A 12500-nucleotide genomic window follows, 5' to 3' on the forward strand; every position below is an offset into this window, starting at 1 on the left:
TAGTTTTGAAAAAAAAAATCCTTTTGTTGGGTCTTTCATTTAAAAGGTTGAGGGGAGGGGGAGGGTTTACATAAAGCAAAGCATTAAAACAAAACAAAATAAACTAAATGGTGAACGGAGCAAAGTTCCGACTACACCGAGCATCATCATCACCATCATCATGTTGTTGTTCCTCTGATCGTAAAATAAAGTGTCAATAGACCTGGTGATGAACCCCCCCCACCACCACCACCACCACCCCCCCCCCACCACCCCCCCACCACCACCCCCCACCACCACCACCCCCCCACCAACCCCCCACCCACCGTGAGCAGCAGGGGAGTGATGAGCATCCAGCACAACTGGAAGTAGCGCAGCAGCAGCAGCTGCGAGTAGCAGGAGGGAGCCTCGTTCATCATGCTGCACACGTCCCGGCTGAAGCGGGACACTCTGGGAGGGGGGGGGAGGGAGGGGGGAGGAGGGGGGAGGGGGAGTGAGGGGAGTGAAGAGGTGGGGGGAGTGAAGAGGTGGGGGGAGTGAAGAGGTGGGGGGAGTGAAGAGGTGGGGGGAGTGAAGAGGTGGGGGGTAGTGAAATCCCCACTGTGTAGAGTGAACCTGGGTGTCCCCCCCTCCCTCTTATCCCCGCCCCCCGTGGTCCCGCCCCCCGTGGACCCCGCCCCCCGTGGCCCCGCCCCCCACCGTAGAGGCCACTGATCCCCGTGGCCCCGCCCCCCCCGTGGCCCCGCCCCCCGTGGCCCCCGCCCCCACCGTAGAGGCCACTGATCCCCGTGGCCCCGCCCCCCGTGGCCCCGCCCCCCCTCCCCGTGGCCCCGCCCCCACCGTGTGGCCCCGCCCCCCGTGGCCCCGCCCCCACGTGGCCCCGCCCCCGTGGCCCCGCCCCCCCACCGTAGAGGCCACTGATCCCCGTGACGGTGCAGAGCGCCACGATGAGGAGGCCGAAGCTTGGCGCAGTACGAGTCCAGTAGCGTGAACCACAGCACGCCGCCCTGGGGGGGCAGGGGGGGCACGGGGGGCACGGGGGGGCAGGGGGGGCACGGGGGGGCAGGGGGGGCACGGGGGGGGCAGGGGGGGGCACGGGGGGGCAGGGGGGGCACGGGGGGGCAGGGGGGGGGCAGGGGGGGAACGGGGGGGCACGGGGCGGGAGAGAAAAAATTATAATTTTTATTCTCGAATGGAGGAGAAATCCGATGAGCTGTGAAGCTCTTTAGCAGATCGAGAGACACGGGGGGGCGGGGGGGGCACGGGGGGGGGGGGCTGGACGAGAGTGAGTGGTGGGTGAGTGGGTGGGTGGTGAGTGAGTGATGGTGGGTGAGTGAGTGGTGAGTGAGTGGGTGAGTGAGTGAGTGGTGAGTGAGTGGTGAGTGAGTGAATGAGTGGTGAGTGAGTGAGGTGAGTGAGTGGAGTGAGTGGGTGGGTGGAGTGAGTGGTGAGTGAGCGAGTGGTGAGTGAGTGGTGAGTGAGTGAGTGGTGAGTGAGTGGGTGAGCGAGTGGTGAGTGAGTGGGTGGTGGAGAGTGAGTGGTGAGTGAGCTGAGTGGTGAGTGAGTGGTGAGTGAGTGAGTGGTGAGTGAGTGGGTGAGCGAGTGGTGAGTGAGTGAGTGGTGAGTGAGCGAGTGGTGAGTGAGTGAGTGAGTGGTGAGTGAGTGAGTGGTGAGTGAGTGAGTGGTGAGTGAGTGGTGAGTGAGTGGGTGAGCGAGTGGTGAGTGAGTGGTGAAGTGAGTGGTGAGTGAGCTGAGTGGTGAGTGAGGTGGTGAGTGAGTGGTGAGTGAGGGTGAGCGAGTGGTGAGTGAGTGGGTGTGAGCAGTGGTGAGTGAGTGGGTGGTGAGTGAGCGAGTGGAGATGAGCGAGTGGTGAGTGATGGGTGAGCGAGTGGTGAGTGAGTGAGTGGGTGAGCGAGTGGTGAGTGAGTGGGTGGGTGAGAGTGGTGAGTGAGCGAGTGGTGAGTGAGTGGGTGAGCGAGTGGTGAGTGAGTGAGTGGGTGAGCGAGTGGTGAGTGAGTGGGTGGGTGAGTGAGTGGTGAGTGAGCGAGTGGTGAGTGAGTGGGTGGGTGAGTGAGTGGTGAGTGAGTGAGTGGTGAGTGAGTGGTGAGTGAGTGGTGAGTGAATGAGTGGGTGAGTGGGTGAGAGAGAGATGAGTGGTCAGTGAGTGAGTGAGTGGTGAGTGAGTGAGTGGGTGAGTGAGTGAGTGGTGAGTGAGTGAGTGAGTGAGTGAGTGTGGTGAGTGAGTGGTGAGTGGTGAGTGAGTGGTGAGTGAGTGGGTGGGTGAGTGGTGGTGAGTGAGTGGGAGTGGTGAGTGAGTGAGTGGTGAGTAGTGAGTGAGGGAGTGGTGAGTGAGTGGTGAGTGATTGAGTGGGTGGTAAGTGAGTGAGTGGTGAGTGAGTGGTGAGTGAGTGAGTGTGAGTGAGTGAGTGGTGAGTGAGTGAGTAGTGAGTGAGTGAGTGGTGAGTGGAGAGTGAGTGAGTGGGTGAGTGAGTGAGTTGTGAGTGAGTGAGTGGGTGAGTGAGTGAGTGGGTGAGTGAGTGAGTGAGTGAGTGGTGAGTGAGTGAGTGAGCGAGTGGTGAGCGAGTGGTGAGAGAGCGAGTGGTGAGCGAGTGGTGAGTGGTGAGTGAGTGGGGTGAGTGTGAGTGAGTGGTGAGTGAGTGAGTGGGTGAGTGGTGAGTGGTGAGTGAGTGAGTGGTGAGTGGTGAGTGAGTGAGTGGTTGAGTGAGTGAGTGGGTGAGTGAGTGAGTGAGCGAGTGAGTGGTGAGTGAGTGAGTGAATGAGTGGTGAGTGAGTGAGTGAGTGGATGAGTGGTGAGTGAGTGAGCGAGTGGTGAGTGGTGAGTGAGTCGTGAGTGGGTGAGCGAGTGAGTGGTGAGTGAGTGAGTGGGTGAGTGAGTGAGTGAGCGAGTGGTGAGCGAGTGGTGAGTGAGCGAGTGGTGAGCGAGTGGTGAGTGGGTGAGTGGTGAGCGTGCCTGAGTGACGAGTAGAAGGCCCAGCAGGTAAAACACTCCACACGTTGCGGCGAGGAAAGCGGCCTTCCTCTTCCAAGGTCGCAACCACGGCACCAGGTCCAGAGCTGTGGCAGTGATCGCCTCCACCATCCCAAACTACATCAACAACAACATCACCAACATCACCAACATAACCAACATCACCAACATCAACAACATCACCAACAACATCACCAACATCACCACCATCACCAGGTCCAGAGCTGTGGCAGTGATCGCCTCCACCATCCCAAACTACATCACCAACATCACCAACATCACCATCCCAAACTACATCACCAACATCACCAACATCACCATCCCAAACTACATCACCAACATCACCAACATCACCATCCCAAACTACATCACCATCATCACCAACATCACCAACATCACCATCCCAAACTACATCACCAACATCACCAACATCATCAACATCAACAACATCATCATCACCAACATCACCACCACCAGGTCCAGAGCTGTGGCAGTGATCGCTTCCACCATCCCAAACTACATCAACAACATCACCAACATCAACAACATCAACAACATCAACAACATCACCAACATCAACAACATCAACATCACCAACATCAACAACATCAATAACATCATCATCATCACCACCACCACCAGGTCCAGAGCTGTGGCAGTGATCGCTTCCACCATCCCAAACTACATCAACAACAACATCACCAACATCACCAACAACATTACCATCATCACCATCACCAACATCAACATTACCATCATCACCACCATCAACATCATTACCACCATCACGATGACCACCATACTGTATGTTCCTGATGATCATCATGCTGCTGATGCTACTGATGATGATGATACTACTGATGATGCTGCTGCTGATGACGCTGCTGATGATGCTGCTGCTGATGATGCTGCTGCTAACGATGCTGCTGCTGATGATGATGATGCTGCTGCTGCTGATGACGCTGCTGCTGATGACGCTGACGCTGCTGCTGCTGATGACGCTGCTGCTGACGACGCTGCTGCTAACGATGCTGCTGATGCTGCTGATGATGCTGATGATGCTGATGCTGCTGCTGCTGATGACGCTGCTGGTGTACCAAGCTGTCGACGCCCAGCGCGAGCAGCATGAGGAAGAAGAGGATGGACCAGACGGAGGAGAAGGGCAGAAGGGCCAGAGCCTCTGGGTACACCACGAAGGCCAGGCCTGGACCTACACACACACAGACAGTCACATACATACACACACACACAGTCACACACACACAGTCACACACACAGTCACACACACACAGACACACACATACATACACACAGACACACACACACAGACACACAGACACACACAGTCATACACACACAGACACACACACACAGACACACACACACAGACACAGTCACACACACACACACAGTCACACACACACAGACACAGTCACACACACACAGACACACACACACAGACACAGTCACACACACAGACACAGTCACACACACACACACAGACACAGTCACACACACACAGACCCAGTCACACACACACACAGACACAGTCACACACACACACAGACACAGTCACACACACACACACAGACACAGTCACACACACACAGACACAGTCACACACACACACAGACACAGTCACACACACATACAGTCACACACAGTCACACACACACACAGTCACACACAGTCACACACACACACAGTCACACACAGTCACACACACAGACACAGTCACACACAGTCACACACACAGACACAGTCACACACAGTCACACACACAGACACAGTCACACACAGTCACACACACAGACACAGTCACACACAGTCACACACACAGACACAGTCACACACAGTCACACAGACACAGTCACACATACACACACAGACACACACACACACGGTCACACATACACACACAGACACACACACAGACACAGTCACACATACACACACAGACACACACAGACACAGTCACACATACACACACAGACACACACAGTCACACACACAGTCACACACAGTCACACACACAGACACAGTCACACACACACAGTCACACAGTCACACACAGTCACACAGACACAGTCACACATACACACACAGACACACACACACACGGTCACACATACACACACAGACACACACACAGACACAGTCACACATACATACACACACAGACACACACACAGTCACACACACACAGACACACATACCATGATCTTGACACACCACCCCCACCACCCTCAACCCTCTCACCACCACCCTCACCACCACACTCACCACCACCCTCACCACCACCCTCACCACCACACTCACCACCACACTCACCACCACACTCACCACCCTCACCCTCACCACCACCCTCACCCCCACCACCACCCTCACCCCCACCCTCACCACCACACTCACCACCACCCTCACCCCCACCCTCACCACCACCCTCACCCTCACCACCACCCTCACCACCCTCACCACCACCCTGACCCTCACCACCCTCACCACCACCCTCACCACCACCCTCACCACCCTCACCCTCACCACCACCCTCACCCCCACCCTCACCACCACCACCCTCACCCTCACCACCACCCTCACCACCCTCACCACCACCCTGACCCTCACCACCCTCACCACCACCCACACCACCACCACCCTCACCCCCCTCACCACCACCCTCATCACTCTCACCACCCTCACCCTCACCACCCCCCTCACCACCCCCCTCACCACCCTCACCCCCACCCTCACCACCACCCCCCTCACAACCCTCACCCCCCTCACCACCCTCACCCTCACCACCACCCTCACCACCACCCTCACCACCCTCACCACCCTCACCCGAGTCTGCCACGTCGCCAACGCTGACTCCCTTCCGCTGTGCCATGTGGCCCAGCACCGCGAAGATGGCGAAGCCGGCCACGAGGCTCGTGGCGCAGTTCCCAAGCGCCACGATCAGCGTGTCCCTGGCAGTCACACACACACAGTCAGTTACACACACAGTCACACAGTCACACACACACACACAGTGACACACACACACACAGTCACACACACAGTCACACACAGTCACACACACACAGTCAGTTACACACACAGTCAGTTACACACAGTCACACACACACACACACAGTCACACACACACAGTCAGTTACACACACAGTCACACACACACACAGTCAGTTACACACAGTCACACACACACAGTCACACACACACAGTCAGTTACACACACAGTCACACAGTCACACAGTCACACACAGTCACACAGTCACACACAGTCACACAGTCACACACAGTCACACAGTCACACACACACAGTCACACAGTCACACAGTCACACACACACAGTCACACACACACAGTCACACACACAGTCACACAGTCACACACACACAGTCACACACACACAGTCACACACACACAGTCACACACACACACACACAGTCACACACACACAGTCACACACACACAGTCACACACAGTCTCACACACAGTCACACAGTCACACACACAGTCACACAGTCACACACACACAGTCACACAGTCACACACACACAGTCACACAGTCACACAGTCACACACACACAGTCACACAGTCACACACACACAGTCACACAGTCACACAGTCACACACACACAGTCACACAGTCACACACACACAGTCACACACACACAGTCACACACACACACAGTCACACACACACACACACAGTCACACAGTCACACACACACACACACAGTCACACACACACAGTCACACACACACACAGTCACACACACACACAGTCACACACACACACAGTCACACACACACACAGTCACACACACACACAGTCACACACACACAGTCACACGCACACAGTCACACACACAGTCACACACACACAGTCACACACAGTCACACACACACACACACAGTCACACACACACAGTCACACACAGTCACAGTCACACACACACAGTGACACACACAGTGACACACACACAGTCACACACAGTCACAGTCACACACACACACAGTGACACACACAGTGACACACACAGTCACACACACACAGTCACACACACACACAGTCACACACACACATACACACAGTCACACACAGTCACGCACACACAGTCACACACACACACAGTCAGTTACACACAGTCACACACACAGTGACACACACACACACAGTCACACACACAGTCAGTCACACACAGTCACACACACACACAGTCACACACACACAGTCACACACACACACAGTCACACACACACACAGTCAGTTACACACACAGTCACACACACACAGTCAGTTACACACACAGTCACACACACACAGTCAGTTACACACACAGTCACACACACACACAGTCACGCAGTCACCCACACACAGGCAGTCACCCACACACAGGCAGTCACACACACACAGGCAGTCACACACACACACACACAGTCACACACACACAGTCACAGGCAGTCACACAACAACAACAACAACAACCGCCATTCGCCACTAAGTGGCGGTGACGTCACCACGACGCTTGTGCCAGGCTATGTGCACCCTGAGGCCACGTGAAGTGTCGAACGCCCGCTGGCAGGAGGTCACGGGGCAGACCCAGGTGCCACGGGTCGACTGACTGAGATGACTGGCTGATGCACCACCTGTGCCCCCTACTGTGCCAACCTGCTGTGCTTTAGCCACCCGGCGCTCCGCTCGCTGTTGTGAGCGTCGCTCCTCCGCCCTCCGTTGTTGTTGGAGGGCGACTGCCTCCAACTGCCCAGTAGCATCCTTCACGAGCCTCCTCCACAGAGGCCGATCTTGACACCGCTGGTACCAGTCATCGGCAAGTCCACTCAGCTCCACGTCCTCCTGTACCACATCACTCCATCTCTTCTCTAGCCCGTGCCGCGCCCGCTTAGCCCCCTCAATCCGGCCAAACAAAAGCTGTTTCGGCATGCGGTGGCTGGGCATGCGGGCTACATGACCCAGCCATCGCAGCCTTGCCTGCCGGAGGAGCTCACCGATGGGACCCTGCCCAGATCTTTCAAGGATTTGTGAGCTCCTCACACAATCCAGTCTGGTTAAACCCAGGATGGATCGTAGGCAGGTCAGCCTAAATGTTTCTAACCGGCGAAGATGTTCCATTAGGGGGGTCCACGTTTCGCAAGCGTAGAGAAGGGAGGGAATGACCGTGGCCGAGAAGACCTGAAGCTTAGTGCGGAGCGACAGACCAGGTAGCTTCCACACAGCGTTACGCAACCGATGAAAAGATATTGCCGCTCGACTGATTCGGAGTGAGACCTCTGCTGTTAAACTGGAGCCAGTCATAAGCACACTGCCCAGGTATGGGAAACTCTCCACTCTCTCCACAACTGCCCCATCACCGATTGGGAGTTGTGGGGGTGGAGTGTCCGATGGTACAAAATACCCAGGCAGGTGCTTAGTTTTGGTGGGGCTGATGGTAAGGCCCCACCTCTTAGTGGCACGCTCCAGTCTCAGCAGCAGCGTCTCCAACTCCTCCTCTGACTGAGCAGCTATTACCAAGTCATCAGCATACATAACGTGGTTGAGCAATAGGGAGCCATCCCTTGACCGCACCCGGGCATCGATTAGCCTCCCATTATATCTGTACCATATGGAGATTCCCCCGGTACAGCTATTGAAGGCTTCACGAACTACGTGGTCAAAATAGATGTTAAATAATGTGGGAGCCAGAGGACATCCCTGTCGCACCCCAAGGTGTACAGGGAATGGCTCTGACTCCCGGCCACGTAGTTTTACCCGGGCCCGCTCACCATCATGAAGGTCCTTAATGATCGTGAGCAGAGGGTCAGGTACTCCAAAAGCACGAAGAACGACCCAGAGCCCAGGCCTACTGATGGTATCATAGGCCTTGACCAGGTCAATAAAGCAGAGATGTAGGTCTTGTTGGAATTCCCTACACCTCTGCTGTAGCAGACGGACAGAAAATATGGCATCTGTGCAGGACCGCCCTTTCCTGAAACCGCATTGGGGCTCCGCAAGCCTCTCCTCAGCGCGCCTGGCAAGGCGATGCTGAATAATCCTTGCCAGGACCTTTCCCGGCACACTGAGGAGTGAGATGCCCCTGTAGTTGTTACAGTCTGTGCGGTCCCCCTTCTTAAAAAGGGGGACCACCAGGGCATCCTTCCAATCCTGCGGAACCCGTCCAGTGGTCCAGACTGTTGTTATGATGTCATATAGGGCAGTCTGTGCACAAACGCCACCCTCCCTCAGCATTTCGCTTGGGAGATCATCTCTGCCCGCTGCCTTTCCTGGTCTCAGACTCCGGATCGCCTTCAATACTTCCTCAGCAGATGGCACCTCAGCCAGCCACTCACAGGGGGTGACTTCATCCAATATTTGAGGCACCGCAGCCTCAGCAGGGTCATCCTCACTTTGTGCCACGATGTTTTCCTGGCTGTGGGATTTTCCCTCCCCCAGGACCTCACAGAAATGCTCAGCAAATCTGCGAACCTGTTCCTGGGGGTCGGAAATTGGATCACCGTTTTTTCCCCTAATGATGGTAATAGGTGTGGCGCTGCAGGTTACACACACACAGTCACACACACACAGTCACAGGCAGTCACACACACAGTCACACACACACAGTCACAGGCAGTCACACACACAGTCACACACACACAGTCACAGGCAGTCACACACACAGTCACACAGTCACACAGTCACACACACACAGTCACACAGTCACACAGTCACACACACAGTCACACAGTCTCACACACACACAGTCACACAGTCTCACACACACACAGTCACACACAGTCACACAGGCAGTCACACACACAGTCACACAGTCACACACACACAGTCACACACACACACAGTCACACAGTCTCACACACACACAGTCACACAGTCTCACACACACACAGTCACACAGTCTCACACACACACAGTCACACACAGTCACACACAGTCACACAGTCTCGCACACAGTCACACACAGTCACACACACACACAGTCACACACACAGTCACACACACACAGTCACACACACACAGTCACAGTCACACACACAGTCACACACACAGTCACACAGGCAGGCAGTCACACACACAGTCACACACAGGCAGTCACACACACAGTCACACAGGCAGGCAGTCACACACACACAGTCACACACACACACACAGGCAGTCACACACACAGTCACACACACACAGTCAGTCACACAGTCACACACACACAGGCAGTCACACACACACGCACACCTACACACAACAACAACCGCCATTCGCCACTAAGTGGCGGTGACGTCACCACGACGCTTGTGCCAGGCTATGTGCACGTTGAGGCCACGTGAAGTGTCAAACGCCCGCTGGCAGGAGGTCACGGGGCAGACCCAGGTGCCACGGGTCGACTGACTGAGACGACTGAGATGACTGGCTGATGCACCACCTGTGCCCCCTACCGTGCCAACCTGCTGTGCTTTAGCCACCCGGCGCTCCGCTCGTTGTTGTGAGCGTCGCTCCTCCGCCCTCCATTGTTGTTGCTGGAGGAAGACTACCTCCAACTGCCCAGTAGCAGCGTCCTCCACAGAGGCCGATCTTTACACCGCAGCGTGTTGGTTATTACAAGCCCATGGGCTGCACAAAAATCTAGCAGCCTCCTGCCGTTGTTATTGAGCTGATCTGGCCCATGCCCTCCAATCACTCCAGACCAGGCGCCAGCATCATGACCAACTCGGGCATTGAAGTCGCCCAACAAGATGACTCTATCCCGAGGGGCCACTTTAGCCAGCACCTGTGACAGGAGGTCATAGAAGGCATCTAACTCATCGGCTTTGTCTGCATCCCTCCACGGATGTTCGTCTTCAGTGGGGGCATAAGTAACCACAACCACCACTCCTCGCCTCCGGTTGATGGGAAGGCGAGCCCAAAGTAGCCTGGGGCTTACAGCTTCCCACACCTCACCGCCACGCTCCCACGCCCCCTTCATTCTTTTGTTCAGAAGAAGAGCCACTCCCTGTTGTTTGGCATTCTCCTGCCCCGAGTAGAGGGACTGTCCACCCCTCATGGTGGCAGGAGCCAGAACCGGTCCAGGACCTCCTGAATGCCACAGAGATCCAGGTGGTACCGGTCCAGCTCCCGACAGAGGAGTGGCAGCCTCTCCTCCGCAGTGAGCGTTCGAACATTCCACGTGGCCACACGAAGTGGCTTTTCTTTGTTTCTGGAGGAGCCCCGAGGGTAGAAATTCAATCTCCTTGCTCCGCCAATTGGGGTTTGGCCAGAAGATGTCATAAACGCCTGGCCCCCCGGGGCCTCCGGTACAAGCTTATTAGTTATATATTTTACACGTGGTTTAGTGGTAATTAATTGAAGGTGGACGGGTTACCAGCCCCTCGTACCCGTCCAGAGCCCCCGTTTGGTCGCTGTGTTGGCTACAAAAGGCACGAGGTGGGAATGGCCAATCGGAATTGGTCTTCCCCCCACGGCACCGCCCACCACCCTCACCCCCACCCTCACCACCCTCACCACCACCACCACCCTCACCACCACCCTCACCACCACCCTCACCACCACCCTCACCACCACCCTCACCACCACCACCACCCTCACCACCACCCTCACCACCACCTTCACCACCACCTTCACCGCCACCTTCACCACCACCCTCACCACCACCACTCCCACCACCACCCTCCCCACCACCCTCACCACCACCACCCTCACCACCACCCTCACCACCTTCACCACCCTCACCACCACCACCCTCACCACCACCTTCACTACCACCTTCACCACCATCCTCACCACCACCACCACCTTCACCACCACCCTCACCACCACCCTCACCACCACCCTCACCACCACCACCACCCTCACCACCACCACCCTCACCACCCTCACCACCACCCTCACCACCACCCTCACCACCACCCTCACCACCACCACCACCCTCACCACCACCACCCTCACCACCCTCACCACCACCCTCACCACCCTCACCACCACCCTCACCACCACCTTCACCACCACCCTCACCACCATCACCACCCTCACCACCACCACCACCCTCACCACCACCCTCACCCTCACCACCCTCCTCACCTGATCACATTGTTGTTGTGCTTGTTGTACGAGGCTAGGCTGAGCAATCCTCCGAATCCGACCCCCAACGAGTAGAAAATCTGTGTCGCAGCGTCGTTCCAAACCTCCACGCACATACAGACAAAGGTCCCCCGTGTAGCCTTCAACAGACTGTAGGAGCAAGTGCTGTTAGTAGCGAGTAGCAGCAGCAATGTCTATGAAGGTAGACACAGACAAAGGTCCCCCGTGTAGCCTCTAGCAGGCTGTAGGGGCAAGTGCTGTTAGTAGCGAGTAGCAGCAACAGTGTCTATGAAGGTAGACACAGACAAAGGTCCCCCGTGTAGCCTCTAGCAGGCTGTAGGGGCAAGTGCTGTCAGTAGCGAGTAGCAGCAGCAGTGTCTATGAAGGTAGACACAGACAAAGGTCCCCCGTGTAGCCTTCAACAGACTGTAGGGGCAAGTGCAGCA

General features: G+C 56.2%; 2 protein-coding genes across 3 annotated transcripts in view; both read right to left on the reverse strand.

The window, feature by feature from the left end:
• RRM1 (ribonucleotide reductase catalytic subunit M1) overlaps nt 1-12500 on the reverse strand; it is a 350107-nt gene that overhangs the window by 251607 nt on the left and 86000 nt on the right. The gene's annotated exons all lie outside the window — the stretch shown is intronic.
• The window catches only part of LOC116938029 (sodium-dependent proline transporter-like), a 35314-nt gene that overhangs the window by 1600 nt on the left and 21214 nt on the right, over nt 1-12500 (reverse strand). The window contains 7 exon segments of the mRNA XM_076056556.1: nt 306-427; nt 886-949; nt 951-986; nt 2951-3085; nt 4066-4178; nt 5810-5934; nt 12055-12158. Coding sequence (XP_075912671.1) covers nt 306-427; nt 886-949; nt 951-986; nt 2951-3085; nt 4066-4178; nt 5810-5934; nt 12055-12158 — 699 coding nt within the window.

This window comes from Petromyzon marinus, chromosome 76 (assembly GCF_048934315.1).
Source record: "Petromyzon marinus isolate PM22_M1 ecotype Great Lakes invasive population chromosome 76, UKy_Petmar_22M1.pri1.0, whole genome shotgun sequence".
NCBI lineage: Eukaryota > Metazoa > Chordata > Hyperoartia > Petromyzontiformes > Petromyzontidae > Petromyzon > Petromyzon marinus.